General features: G+C 40.8%; 1 protein-coding gene across 1 annotated transcript in view; it reads right to left on the bottom strand.

Annotated features, from left to right (window-relative positions):
- Positions 1 to 16,256, bottom strand: part of LOC124789157 — a 154,861-nt gene that overhangs the window by 23,372 nt on the left and 115,233 nt on the right. The window contains exon 4 of the mRNA XM_047256451.1: positions 530 to 769. Within this exon, the coding sequence (XP_047112407.1) occupies positions 530 to 769 (240 nt within the window). The remainder of the gene's footprint in view (positions 1 to 529; positions 770 to 16,256) is intronic.

Genomic DNA, 16,256 nt, shown 5'->3' with positions numbered 1-16,256 from the left:
AAAGTCGTTCAATACTTTACAGTTTTATTCTGTAAGAAATTGTGTTCCTTTTCCTCTTTCCCTCACTCTTCCACTAATGATCAGATCCTTGGTAGCCTCCTGTGTATGTCTCTGGTATCAAGAAACCGCGTAAATCGCTCTAAGCAGTTTTTCCAACAATGGAATTCTGGCATATGTACATTGTTTACAGACCAAAATTTAATTCTCGAAACAATAGACTACTTCTTCAACATGTCAAGTGTTACTGTAAATTTCTCGATACTTTTCTGGAGAGAACATGTCCGTTCATCTTTCAATACCCCGAGTTCTGAATCTTCACGTTTAGAGCTTTGAGTCAGTGGTTTGTCAATGATGAAAGGGATAGGTGTCTTTTCTTCCACAAGTGTAATTTAGATACTTGAAATGAGATTTCGTATAAGTATATTGCTTGGATGTATGGCTGCATCACATCAACAGGAGGAGGAATTGGAATTCGCACAGGATAATATTAAGGCCGAAATAAAGCAGAGAAAAAAAATTTATTTCATACGATTTGCCAAAATGTGTCTGTGGATTGAAACAAATGAACTGCAGCCAAAATCCAACGTGGTCATTAGCATCTGTCACAGTGTATGCCTGCTCAGCCGTAGAGGTATCCGTAGTAGCCTGGGTAGTAGTACTGCTCACTGGGACGCAGTGCCTCACGAGCAGCACCTTCCTGGGGTCGTGGCAGAGGGAAAGGGTTGGCCAGAGCAGCGCCCACCAGCGCCAGCACCACCAGTAGCAGCACCTGCAAACACACAACAGGGGTAACATCGCTGGTCAGAGAGTAACAGGTGAAGCCAGCACCACCAACACTAGCAGCTTCTGTGCAAAGGGAAGTGACATCTCTCGTCAAAGAGTGCAGATCGGGGCCTGCCAGATGATACTCGCATTTGAACAGACTTGAGATTTCACATCTGCTGCACCATTCCAGACAGTAGCGAGCTTATTCGAACAATCGCATGCCATTTGACTGGCATGGTTCAAGTGCAAGAGGCTAGTAACTACGAACTAGCCACAGCAATAGCTATGGCTCACTTAAAATTTGACGATTTCTTGAAACTGAGGAGGAAATGGCATTAAATCCTGTTACTGCACACACTCCTATTGTGTTTGAATAAATTTACGAGTTCTCATACAATACTGGTATGTATGAATGTATACACATGTAGCTTTCTTTTTAAGTAAATATATCGGACACAGACATAAATGCCCCCAAAAATACTATGTGACTGAACACAGTATAATATTTTGTTTGTTTATAAAGGACGTTAATGATTTGTCAAGTAATTGGACAAGGAGCAGTTCAATCCCTGTTCACACATTACAGTAACTGATAAAAGTTACTAGATTTTAATCAGTTTTACAATTGCACAGCAACATTAAGATTAAACAAACAAACAAATTTATCAAGAAATAAATTCTGAACAAATGATATGTATCGTAATAAGGTAACTGTAATTTTTTCGCGAGAATGAACTACAACAGCAAGACCCGTTTTAGAGATTTGTACTTTCAGACGTTACTAGATCTTAGGACGAGCGAAAGTTCCAGAATTAGACACAACCATAACTGCAATCTTTGTATATTATCAGTTGCCTTTGTTATGCATGTTTCAATCTGTGTCTTATTATTACAGTTCACAGTGAATTAAAAACGTTGAGAAAGTTGTTGTGATAGTACCAACGAAAATCGCTAGATCGAACAGAACCACAAGTTTCTCAGATTGTGAGGTAAACTGTTCAAACAGCTCAAGTCGATTTCAATGGCAGTACTAGAGACAGAGGCAGCCAAACTGAACCACACCAGCAGCATCTGCGACACCAAATAGAGTACTATCTCTGGTCATAAGGCCATATAGCGGAAGTGAAGTGTAGGGAAAGGTGGCAATTGAAATCAATATGGAGTGGCTAGTTGTCCAGCATTAAATAATATAATATGGAGTGAAAGTAAAACTATGAAAGACAGAAATAAGAGGAGTAGCATAAATGAGATTACTAATAAACTTCAAAATTGGAGACCATACAGTAGATGGAGTGAAGTATATTTATTACTTTGGAAGCAGAAGAATGATATAAGAAGCACAGTAGCACAGGCAAAGGGGGCAATGTTCACTAAAAGATGTCTTCTTGCATCAAACATAGAACTTAATGTGAGAACTAAATTTCTGAGAATGTTCGTCTAGAGCACACTATTGCATGGAAGTGAATAATAGTCTGTGGGAAAACGCATAAAGAAGATGATTGATGTGTCTGAGATATGATGTTGCAGAAGAATGGTAAATAGACAGATATAAAATGAGGAAGTTAATGACGGAACAGACTTACAAAGGAATATGTGGAAAACTAATTAGACAATGGGACAGGGCTTGCGTTGAGACATCAGGGAATAACTTCCATGGAACCAGAGGAAGCTGTAGAGAGTGAAAAATGAAAACAATAAGGAGCGACCGTGGATGGTATATACTTGACAAATAATAGAGGACGTTGGGTCTAAGAGCAAAGGCCTATTTTGGCGTACTTACAATGGTCTTCATGTTGGTTGCTCGCAGTTGCTCTAACTGGAACTGATGCTTTGCTCCACTCGACGTCTGCTTTTATAGCATACTGGATGGGGGCTGCGGTGCTGACGTCAACATCTATACTAGCTGTGGTAGGTGCTAGGTAGGGTTGGTGTGGGAGGGGGTGGGGAGGAGTGATGGCCTTGCATAACCGCCACAGCCTTGTCAGCAAGTCCTACAGTGAAAACCTTGTCCTTGCATGCCCTGAGGTTATGCTGTGGCAATTTCTTCCAGCAGCAGCTGACTCTAAGGTACTCGACATGTACAAGGCGCCACTGAACGAAGTATTTAGGTCTGGGTCAGGTACGACACTAACATGACTCTGTCTGAGGAGTTACAACATTTTTTCCCAGTCTGAAATTTCCGCTCTTAAAAAAATTATGAGTTGATGCGAACCCTTCTGACATAATGGGACACGCAATGGGTCGCATGATTCAAACTATGGAATCGCGCCGTCTATTCATCAAGGAAAAACTCAGGGAAGTTTGAGAAAATAAAAGATACAATTTTCACGATTTTATATGCAACTGCTACAAATATCTTCCTAATTGGGGAAATATTTCATCTGCAAGAACACATATCTACACCTGCATCATCATGATTACTCCGCAATTCACAATTAAGTGACTGGCATGGGGGTCAACGAACCACCTTCAAGTTATTTCGCTACCGTTACGCTATCGAACAGCTCCCAGAGAGAACGACCACTTAAGTCTTTCTGGGCCAGCTTTGATTTGACAGATATTGTTTCACATCCTCTCTTATTTATATTATATAGCTTCTCTTGGTCCTTTATTCGTATACTCATTTTACTGAGGCTCTGTTCTCACGTTTCAAGAGATCAGTTTTCTTCGTAAAATAATTTATTCTATGCTATTACAGTTTATAATGATTAACAAGACTTTTACAACAATACTTTTCATATTACATTACATAGTGATGGCTACTGAAAGAGTGGACTGAGTTTCAGATTTCACTTCCTCAATGCTTCTACTCCAGCATATGTAACTTGAAAGTTTACTCTGCCGATGACTTCCAGGTTTACATTTTCTTGTGTCAAATATGTTATTACTGGTCAATATGATGAACGTGAATCACACTATACACTACAAAAAAATTACTATTCCGATCGTAGGCATTTACTTTATATTTCATTAGCATTGCATTGTAAGCTGTTTTTATTAATATGGTGAATGGCTGTACGACAAAAAATTCTCTGACAAGTGTTTGTGTGACATGCATTTTAGTTAACCATCTTGATATCTTTGATATCTCTTCTTATATATTTTACTAATGTGTGTGTATGGCTAATTCATTTCAAATAAGGACAATTGACGTTGCTTATCAGATTTTTTTGACTATTGTAAGCTTGATTTTGTTGATTTATACAGGAGCCTGAAGACTTTCAAATAAAATAATTCATAAAATTACGGCTGTCGGTATTTATTTTCTTCAAATTCTTGGAGTGTCTCTAATGTAAGGTAAGCAGTAGCTCACTGTACTGCGGACTCCTGGCAGCCTCTTTCATTGAGTCCAAAGGAAATAATAGAGTCAGCATTTTTCTTAATTTCACTTTATATGATTATCACACAAAAATATGATTATCACAAATATGGTTATCACACAAAGTAAAGGAAATATGTAGAATCAATTCAACAAGAAAAGCTGTCCAAATTATTGAACTTCTCACTAAACTGTCAGTTTATGTATGTTTCGCATGTACAACATTTGTGAATGTTGACTCATTTTACAGGTTAGGTTATTTTGCGTGGTCATGACTTCTACATAAATATTCTCATTCAGTGCTTTACTTTATATGTTTTATGTTATTTTCTAGGGTGGTACAGTTACTATGGCAGTTAATTAGTATTATTTAAGATTGAGTTTTAGATTATGGATCGATTGCTCAGTCACAGTGATTTGCTAAAGGAAGACGCTGCAGAGGGACTGTAAGGTTACTATTAGCTTGATTTCTGGGTGTGATGATGAGCACTGTGTTATTGTCACAAACTGTAATGATGATCCTACAATAAACCCAAATTAATTAAATAGTTGTACAAGTTCTTAAAATGATTTCTCGCCTGAATATAAAAAAGAAAGTCTTGAAACACTAATTTTTTCTGCGAGTAGCTTACATGGACATGTTCCTTGTTAAGTTATGCCACTAACAGCTCACCGCATCGTCGAAACAATTGCTTGATCTTTCAGTCATAAATTCTTGTATCTTGTATAAGTTAATGCAACTGATGAAAAAATACTCTGTTGTTGTTTGTTGTGGTCTTCAGTCCTGAGACTGGTTTGATGCAGCTCTCCATGCTACTCTATCCTGTGCAAGCTTCTTCATCTCCCAGTACGTACTGCAACCTACAGCCTTCTGAATCTGTTTTGTGTATTCATCTCTTTGTCTCCCTCTATGATTTTTACCCTTCACGCTGCCCTCCAATACTAAATTGGTGATCCCTTGATGCCTCAGAACATGTCCTACCAACCGATCCCTTCTTCTGCTCAAGTTGTGGCACAAACTTCTCTTCTCCCCAATGCTATTCAATACTTCCTCATTAGTTATGTGATCAACCCATCTAATCTTCAGCATTCTTCTGTAGCACCACATTTCATAAGCTTCTATTCTCTTCTTGTCTAAACTATTTATCGTCCATGTTTCACTTCCATACATGGCTACACTCGACACAAATACTTTCAGAAATGACTTCCTGACGCTTAAATCTATACTCGATGTTAGCAAATTCCTCTTCTTCAGAAACGCTTTCCTTGCCATTGCCAGACTACATTTTATATCTTCTCTACTTCGACCATCATCAGTTATTTTGCTCCCCAAATAGCAAAACTCCTTTACTGCTTTAAGTGTCTCATTTCCTAATCTAATTCCCTCAGCATCACCCGACTTGATTCGACTACATTCCATTATCCTCGTTTTGCTTTTGTTGATGTTCATCTTATATCCTCCTTTCAAGACACTGTCGATTCCGTTCAACTGCTCTTCCAAGTCCTTTGCTGTCTCTGACAGAATTACAATGTCATCGGCGAACCTCAAAGTTTTTATTTCTTCTCTCTGGATTTTAACACCTGCTCCGAATTTTTCTTTTATTTCCTTCACTGCCTGCTCAATATACAGATTGAATAACATCGGGGAGAGACTACAACCCTGTCTCACTCCCTTCCCAACCACTCCTTCCCTTTCATGCTCCTCGACTCTTATAACTGCCATCTGCTTTCTGTACAAATTGTAAATAGCCTTTCGCTCCCTGTATTTTACCCCTGCCACCTTCAGAATTTGAAAGAGAGTATTCCAGTCAACATTGTCAAATGCTTTCTCTAAGTCTACAAATGCTAGAAACGTAGGTTTGCCCTTCCTTAATCTAGCTTCTAAGATAAGTCGTAAGGTTAGTATTGCCTCACGTGTTCCAACATTTCCGATCCTGATAATGACATCCTCTTGACTAGTCCCCGCCCGGAGATCCGAATGGGGGACTATTTTACCTCCGGAATATTTTACCCAACAGGACGCCATCATCATTTAATCATACAGTAAAGCTGCATTCCCTCGGGAAAAATTACGGCCGTAGTTTCCCCTTGCTTTCAGCCGTTCGCAGTACCAGCACAGCCAGGCTGTTTTGGTTATTGTTACAAGGGCAGATCAGTCAATCATCCAGACTGTTGCCCCTGCAACTACTGAAAAGGCTGCTGCCCCTCTTCAGGAACCACACGTTTGTCTGGCCTCTCAACAGATACCCCTCCGTTGTGGTTGCACATACGGTACGGCTATCTGTATCGCTGAGGCACGCAAGCCTCCCATCCAACGGCAAGGTCCATGGTTCATGGGGGAAAAAATACTCTGAGGAACCTTCAAATCAGAAACAGTTCAGGAATGACGTGGTGCAGTGTCTTTGTGACATAGGAAGATCTCGAGGAAAGAGGTGTAGACCAAGCAATAACATTCAGCAGCAACTAGAGACGAGAAAGATAAAGTGAGTCTACTAATCACTTGCCTAAGTGGAATGCCAAAACATATCGATACAAGTATCCTGATTGTGGCGGGTATACATTCGATTCTCGCAAAAATATATATTTCTAAACTTGTTTCAATGATGACATAGACTACTACACCAATTTCCACCAGTAGCTAGAAAATTCCTCTCAGTGCTCTTACTGCTACTGAAACACTCATCAGAAATCAGACACGATTTTACCATCGCAAATGAGACTGTATGTTTCAAGAGACCTTTTCAAGTCTCCAAATCTATGATGTATACAAGCAGACTGAGGCGGGAAATGAAAATTTGTGCCAAGGCCGCTATTCGAACCTGGACCTCCTGCTCAGTAGGCAGATGCGCTAACCACTTCAACATCCTGGCAAATGGTTTTGCGCGACTTTACTGATTACCTTAACACACTTCCCTCCTCAATCCAAATTCGTATTCACAACTCAGCTCACTTGCTGTTCCCCCTCCCCTCCCCCCGAAACTCGAACAACATTGCAGAGCCTCTCCAACTGTATTGGAATAGCACCCCAGCATCGAACGAAATAGGGGAATACCTGAAACCCAGGCATAGGTGCTTTAATCAAATGAAACTATACATTTCAGAGACCTTTTCATTGCTCAAACATCTGTAATGTATACATGCATATTGAAACGATGAATGAAAATTTCTACCAACACAGGTGTCCTGCTCACTCGAGTTTAGGGGGAATACTAAGTGAGCTGAGACGTGAATGACTATTTGGGTTGAGGAGAGGGCATGCTAGCATAGTCCCTTTAGTTGTGCCAACCCACTGTGCCAGGATGGCATAGTGATTAGTGCATTTACCTAATGAGCAGGAGACCTGGGTTTGATTCCTGGCTTGGTACAAATTTTCATCTGTCACTTCAGTCTGCATACATACATCAAAGATGTTTCAGGCGTAAAAAGGTCTTTGGAACCACAAAGTCATTTTATTAAAGCACATGTGTCTGGATTTCAGGCAGGATCCCGCATTTCGTTCGATGCTGAAGTGATATTCCAGTATAGTTTCAGAGCTTCTGCAGTGTTGTTCGAGTTCAAGGGGAATACCAAGTAGGTTGAGGTGTAAATGGGAATTTGCATTGAGGAGGGAGGCGTGCCAGTGTAGTCCGAAAAGTTGCGCAAAGCCACTATATCAGGGTGGTGTAGTGGTTACTACATCTGCCTAGTGAGCAGGAAACTCGGGTTCAAATCCCAACCTTAGTACAAATTCTCATTCGTCGCTTTAGTCTGAATTTGTAGCTTATCATGGCAGATTGTGTTAATTGTATAGTCATTAAAATGTCACACTGTTGTCAGTGTACAAATACGAGATAGTTTAAATGAATATCTTAGAAAACAATAAAAACTGGAAGTTTTCAATTTTACATTATGTTATTCATTGACTGGCAACTTTATGTTCACACGTGAAGTTATATATATAAGCTACCTGTTTGTTTTGCTTTTTTTAAAAAAAATGACAAGCCTCTTAAAACTTTCTTCCCTATTTATCCATTTCTATGAATCACTCACTTTTCAGGCACTTTTTCCACTCTACAGCACTAGAAGCAGACTCTAGCTCTTGTAGTATTGTCTGCCTCGACAGTCGATGGATTACAAATAGATGAGAAGGGCAAGCTGCTCGCCAAGTTTCCTATTTCTACAGGGGTAATGCATGCTGATAGAAAAAGGGGTGGGGGGAAACTCCTGTCCCCTCTGTAGATCCCCCCCTCTCCACTTGCCTATGCAGCCTGCTGTTCCAAGCCCTTCTCTTTTCTTATGCAACTGAGGACAGAGATTACAAAAACCAGAACTGGACTCCGGCGGTTCCCTAAGTTCACATCCTGCCTGTCTGCATAACAAAACTTTATTAAGTGTCAGCCTATCTTTCCTTTATTGTTACTAAGTAAGGTCATCTTTCTAATTAATGCAGTATTCCTTTCTTTGCATTTCCGTGGAAATGTTGGAAGTATCGTCATAATATTAGGAAAATTTTATGGAATTATTACGTAAATAAACCTCAAGTTAGTTGGGCATTAAAGATTGTCATTCAATCCCCATTTCAACGCATATAGCATTTCCAGTTTACCACTTTTAACCTAAAGGTGAATGCACATCTCGTTCCAAAACAATTACCTTGTGAAATAATATTCAAAGGAACTCTCATATTAATACCCATACACCAAACATACATGTAAACAGCCTTATTCTAGCTTTGCTTTGACTATTTGGCACAATCCTTATCACCTTAATCAGTACTTAATTTACTGCATCTGGCTGCTTTCTTTTCCATCATAGCTCTCTTGACTGCGTAGTCCATTCCATTCCAAAACCAAAGAGAAACATAATTTTATATTCAACTAGCGCTCACGGGATCTTAGTCGATTTTACCTCGCACACATCAAGAAAAATAATCTATATCTGCACTAATAAGAGAACTGTAAAACCATGAAGTCTCTCTGTTTCTCTCTTTGAACACCCTGATCTCCAAAACTACTAGCAGAATTTTCATTGGGTTTTCAGAGGTAATTTGAGCGTAAGACGGGACGACGCAAAGGCTTTATTTTATCAAAATCCGATGATTCCAAAAATATACGGTAATTTAAAGTTATATCTAAAAGAGAAGACGCCAATCTACGAAACCACTAAGTGAATTTTCATGGGATTTCTGTGGGTAACTTGAGACTAACTTGAGGAACGTATAGGCTTTATTTCAACAAAATCGTATTGCGCGAAAAAAGATATCGTGATTTACATGGCTCTGAGCACTATGGGACTTAACATCTGAGGTCATCAGTGCCCTAGAACTTAGAACTACTTAAACTAACCTAAGGACATCACACACATCAATGCCCGAGGCAGGATTCGAACCTGTGCCTAGAACCGCTCAGCCACACCGGCCGGCTATCGTGATTTATAATTATATCTAAAACTGTCATGTCTGTTTTGTATTTGAACGTGCTAATCTCCAAAACTATGAAAGAATTTTCATGGGGTATTCTCATGTAACTTGGACGTCGCTTGGGGTAATATAGAGGCATTACTTCATCAAAATTTGGTCACGGAAAAAGAGTTTTAGCAAGTCTGAAGAACTAAATTCAACACAGGAAAATATATTTATTTTTTAAGGAAGCTGTTTAGTCATTGGCGTTTGAACTGCATCACCGAAACGTGGATAACCCCTCTACGGCTTTCTTTTTATTATTCGGGCAACTTTAATTATGCAAATGTAGGAGAGTTGAAATAGTTTAATGGGATATTTATTATCACAGTGACACGATGTGGTGAGTTCACTTCTTTTCCTTAATTCTCTTATAATCTAACTTGGTGTTGATAACTTCAATCACATCCTTGGATTATTTTAGAAGCGAGGACCGCTGTGAACATGAGACTGGCATCTTCTCGGGAGGCCTGACGGAACGAGCCACAGGGGGTTGGAGGCGTACCAGCTCCTGTCGGAAGTCGGGAAGAATGGCAGATGGGATGCCCATCTCCTTCCCAGGGGATGCAAATCGCTTGGGTGGACAGAGCACTGGCAGGCAAGTCATTGTAGCTTATGGTGTTCAGACGTTACTAACCCAGTACCTGTAGCAGAATGACAGGGTATGTGGTGATTTCTTTAGTTCCAGACAAGCAGAATAGGATAAAAGACAGAAGAGAAGAAAGGATGAGTCACATAAAATTCAGAGCAAACTTCGGAGGATGGAATCGCTAGCAGAAGGAACAGAAACTGCTTCTAGTGATACGTGCCACTGCATGCCACTGAGCAAAAGTTGTGGTGTCGGTGGGAGCGAATGTAATTCGGGAACAGTAATGATGATATCTGTCCTTCATGTAGAAAATGGTTCAAATGGCTCTGAGCACTATGCGACTTAACTGCTGAGGTCATCAGTCGCCTAGAACTTAGAACTAATTAAACCTAACTAAACTAAGGACATCACACACATCCATGCCCAAAGCAGGATTCGAACCTGCGACCGTAGCGGTCTTGCGGCTCCAGACTGTAGCGCCTAGAACCGCACGGCCACTACGGCCGGCCCTTCATGTAGAGTCTCAATGAGAAGAGATGAGAACGTCGGGAAGAGCTGTGAGGTCGCGCAGAAGAGAAGAAGACACATTCGATTACAAACACTTCATACCAGTATGGAAATTCCAAAACTATTGGGATATTGAGAAAATGCTTCACCTTAAAACTTCGGTAGCGTAATCTGATCTGTCATTACCACCTCTTTGGCCTTTAACACATCAACTAGAATTCCTTTGTGCACACCTTGAGGGAGTGTCAGTGGAAAGAACGAGAGGAATAGCTATGACTTGTAGCTCGTATCATGAATTAACTAGAGACACGTTCCTCATGAAATACTGGTCGTAAGAAACACTAGAACGTGTAAAGGACAATATGATAATGTGCAAGGATAATAGCATCAAGATGCAAGAGTCCTGTGAAATTTTTCGAGGTGATTGTTGAGAAGAACCTATTCTTATAAATTCCTTGCAGCCCAAGTAACATTATTCATACTACTATATGAAACTTCTGACAAATTTCCAACAGGTACTAGAAACTCGCAGCCATAAAGTATGAAAGCATTCAAGAGCACACTGCATGAAATCGAATTTGCTTTTGATGAGCACATTATTAGGGTATGAAGGAAAGAGCACAAAAGCTTCCGAAGGTCTCCGCGATGCTGCAATAACAAGTGCAAAAACAGGAAAGGAGCACCTGTGGGAGAAATAATTTCAAAAGTTTGTCAGCATGTGAAGTCATTTCCGTAATCAAACACCGCAGAGGGTAGGCTGGAGAAATTACCATTACCATAACAATGGTCAGCGTTTCAAACAGAATGGACCTACTCCACAAGAAGAGAAAGAATACGCAGAAACTATAAAAATCAGGTCACTGAATCCAGGAAGTGAGGATCACGGCAATAGCTCATCGCAACATGACCTAATCTTAATAGAGGGTACGGCTGTCAAAACAGCTGCAGAACATGTAAGAATGAACCAAATAAACTTTCGTGAGTATGAGTACGACATATCGAAAATGAAATTGTAGAAAGAAGAAATCGGCTGGTTTACGCCACATTGGTCATATTAAACCCTTCTCAGAGTAAGTTACACGTTGCTAACTTCGGGAAAGCAATGTATGAAAGAGAACATGTTATTTGGACAAAGAGAGAGAGTGCTAAATAAGAAAGTGAAAATGTTAAAATGCCTAGCAACGTTTGGAGGTGTATGGTGATGCTTAATAATCTGTGCATAAGTTGTGGTACATGGTCTAGGATTAAAAGTAATCAGGAAGACGGGGAGAGAAGATATGTCTTGGAATGCTGATATTTTTCCGTGGTCAAGGAGAAGAGACATAGGTAGCTATCAGAATGCATTGACGACGGCTAATGAGTTTATGTTGTTAAATTTAAGCTAGGAAAGTAGCAATGTACGAGTTCGTAGTTCGTATCAGACTGACTGCAGAAGAGGAAGATTGCACACTAACACAGACAGGTAGTGTTAGTATTTCATGAGTTGCTTGGTTGTCCTTTATCTGGTAAGAAGTTTGTGTAGGAAGTGATAAGTATTTTTTTTTTTCGCGGAAGAGGACCGATTTTTTGACGACCTGATACATATGTTGTATTGATGTCCTCACCAGAGTTGTGGTTGGACAGTATTTATTTGGAACTGAGTATATTGAGACGTTCAACGTCATGCGCACATTTCAGCCTTATGTCAGTTCGATGGGGACATTTTTATTTATTTTGTTATAAGAACACAAAATATGCACGTTCTTGAGTAGTAAGCGAAATCTCTTGTCTTACAAGCAATGTAAAGGGCAACGGGACAACAAGAGAACACTAGTGAGTAGAGACGAACGACTGTCAACAGCAATGCTACTCAAAGCTGTGACCTGTCAGATGTGATGAGGAATATTTTTACATAATAATGTTTTGTCTACATTTGTTAAGAATTCAGCAGGCTGGAGACGTACAAGATATTATGAGACTGAGAGACTAGAGGGCCGCAAACGAGAATGAAAACACAACAGAAAATATCCAAACGGTTCTCCAATAAGCTCCCGCTTGACACCACTGCAGTCGCAAATGGTGGTGATTTGGGATCAGTGAAACACATGCTACAGGGAGCCTGACTCGGAGCTATCCTCGATGTAACCTATTTTTTCAAAATGTTCAAATGTGTGTGAAATATTATGGGACTTAACTGCTAAGGTCATCATTCCCTAAGCTTACACACTACTTAACCTAAATTATCCTAAGGACAAACACACACACCCATGCCCGAGGGAGGACTCGAACCTCCGCCGGGACCAGCCGTAACCTATTTTTTTTTTTTTTAACAGTTCGTTGTGTCACTGTAGCGCCGACCGCTGCAGAGAGTACTGCTGCAGATACAGTAAGAAGCGCCAAATTCATACCGAGCACGATGGTCTTTCCTCTCGGCAGTGCCACGTGGCTTCACGTGAAAACCCCTGCCAACAGTCACGTACAGTGGCTACATTCCTGCCAAGTCCTTCTGCAGTATCGCAGAAGCAACGTTCAGCTTATCTTAGCATTGTTACACGACCTTGTCCAAGCTCAGTTAATTGCTGATAACGGCTTTCATGTCGCCTTCAATGCATTCTTGACTAACATCAACTCACCAAATTACTCGCGGAGGTAACTAACGCTCACGACCATTACATTACTAGCGTCACTCTAATGTGACTGGTGCGAAATCTGGATAGACATCATCTTTCAGATGTAGAAACACATCAACCACCTTTCGTTTATGTCGCACACATCCTTCTTAGTGTTGCAATTTTTTCCGTCTGTGTATGAACGTTTACCTAAGATCCCCAACACGCCCCTTATGAATGTTTTGTAGTCGCTGGCATTTGGGTTCGTCTTAATGGCGCTTCAACATATTCTACGACTACATCATAATCCTCAAGCCGCTTCACTGTGGGCGACCGAAGGTAATTCTGGCGCCACTAACTGATCCCTCTTTCCCTGTTTCACTAGGGAATGGTGCATGGGAAGGATGAGTGTCAGTAAGCCTCCTTATTAAGTCTAATTTGTCGCATTTTCTCGCTGTGCTCGTTTTGCGAGATACGAGGGTCACTCCAAAAGAAATGCACACAATTTTTTTAAATCCATCTTTTATTCTACATGTTTGAAAGTTTTACAGTGTGTAGATACATCCTTTAGGAACAATATTTTCATTTTTTCACATAATTTCCATCCTTCTCAACTGGCTCACGCCATCTTGGAACCAGCGCCTCTATACCCGCACGGTAAAATTCTGGACCAACCTGTTGGAGCCACTGTTTGGCAGCGTGCACAAGCGAGTCATCATCTTCAAACCTTGTTCCACGAAGAGAGTCTTTCAGTTTCCCAAAGAGATGATAGTCACGTGGAGCCAGGTCAGGACTGTAAGGCGGGTGTTTCAGTGTTGTTCATCCTAGTTTTGTAATCGCTTCCATGGTTTTTTGACTGACATGTGGCCATGCATTGTCGTGCAACAGCAAAACATCCTGCTTTTGCCGATGTGGTAGAACACGACTCAGTCGAGCTTGAAGTTTCTTCAGTGTCGTCACATATGCATCAGAATTTATGGTGGTTCCACTTGGCATGATGTCCAAAGCAGGAGGCCTTCGGAATCGAAAAACATCGTAGCCATAACTTTTCCAGCAGAAGGTGTGGTTTTGAATTTTTTTTTTTTTTTTTTTTTTGTGAATTTGCATTATGCCACTCCATTGATTGCCTCTTTTCTCTGGTGAAATACGATGGAGCCATTTTTCATCACCTGTCACAACCCTTCCAATAAATTCATCTCCACCCTTCTCGTACTGTTCCAAAAGTTCGCTGCATACCGTTTTTCTCGTTTCTTTGTGAGCCACTTTCGACATCCTGGGAACCCACCTGGCACAAAACTTTTTTAACGCAAACACTTCCAGTATTCTGCAAACACTTCCTTCCCCTATCCCAACATAGCGTGACAATTCGTTCACTGTGACGCGTGTGTCAGCAGTCATCAATTCGTTAACTCCATGCACATTGTCTGGAGTGTATGCAGCCATGTCCGCTTTCATCAAGTAACCTGCTTGCCCACCGACTAACTGTACTGCGATCGACAGCGGCATCTCCATACACCTTTTTCAATCTCTTGTGGATGTATCCCACTGTCTCGTTTTCACAGCACAGGAATTCTATGACAGCACGTTGCTTGTGACTAACGTCAAGTCTAGCAGCCATCTTGAAGACATGCTGTGACGGCGCCACTCACGGGAACAGGTTGAACTCAGTCTGGAAACAAGCGGGAAGGATGTATCTACACACTATAAAACTTTCACACATGCAGAATGAAAACTGTATTTTTACATAAATACTGTGCATTTCTTTTGGAGTGACCCTCGTATAAGTGGCAGGAAGTAATATGTTATCCAACTCTTCCCAGAAATAAGCTTCTCGCCATTTCAATAGTGAATCCCTCCGTGATTCTCAATACCTTTTGAAACGTTTGCCACTAGAGTTAGTTGAGCACCTCTATAATGCTCTCGCACCAATTAAATGATCACGTTACGAAACGCGCCGCTTTTCATTGGATCTTCTCTATCTGTCTTCCCAGATAGGCGGATTATATTCAAGAATCGGTCAAACAAGCGCCTTGTAAGCCACTTCCTTAGGGGATATGTTACATCGTTAAGATTCTTCCTATGCATCTCAGTCTGTCATTTGCTTCTCTAACTGTTTGTTAAATGTCGCCATTGCTCTTAGGGTCAAAATGGTTCAAATGGCTCTGAGCACTATGGGACTTAACTGCTGAGGTCATCAGTCCCGTAGAACTTAGAACTACTTAAACCTAACTAACCTAAGAACATGACACACATCCAAGCCTGAGGCAGGATTCGAACCTGCGACCGTAGCGGTCGCGCCGTTCCAGACTGTAGCGCCTGGAAGCGCTCGGCCACACCGGCCGGCTCTTAGGGCCACTTTTGGATTGTTACTGCTAGATATTTTGAGATAGGTATTCTTTCCAGCAGTTTGTCCGCAATAGAGTCGTCGTACAGTAGTGGATTTCTTTTCATATGTGTGCGCAATGTGTTACATTTTTTTTTACGTTCAGCGTCAACTGTCACAGCCTGCGTCATAAATCAAACCTCTGCCGGTCATTCTGATAATCGGTACAGCCTTCTGGCGTGCTACTTTCTTCTAGACACCAGCGTCATCTGCGACCAGTCTTAAATAACTTCCGACTTTTCCTTTTCATATACATTGTGAACACTAACGACACCATGAAACATTCTTTTCGTACTCCGGAAATTGTCTTTACATCCGTCGATTTCGTTCCGTTACGAGCAACGTGCTAAGTTCTACATGAAGAAAGTCCTGAATCCAGTCACAGATCAGGTCCGAAGAGCGAGATGAGTTTAGCAAGATTTCTGTTTGCTGAATCCATGTTGATAGGAGATTTTCTTTTTCCAAAAACATCATAATTCTTGAGCATAAAACATGTTCCATAATGCTACAAACGCTTGACGTCAATTATATAGGCCTGTAATTGTGTGCATTTTCCTAAGACAAGATGTGTAAAATACCTATAAAAAGACCGTCACCAGCAGTATGTATAATCAGGTAATGTTCGTGTTCTTAACCCTGTTTTCGATGACTATTTTTCCTTTGATTTG

Source organism: Schistocerca piceifrons, chromosome 3 (genome assembly GCF_021461385.2).
Source record: "Schistocerca piceifrons isolate TAMUIC-IGC-003096 chromosome 3, iqSchPice1.1, whole genome shotgun sequence".
NCBI classification, from domain to species: domain Eukaryota; kingdom Metazoa; phylum Arthropoda; class Insecta; order Orthoptera; family Acrididae; genus Schistocerca; species Schistocerca piceifrons.
This window is presented reverse-complemented; position numbering and strand designations above follow the sequence as displayed.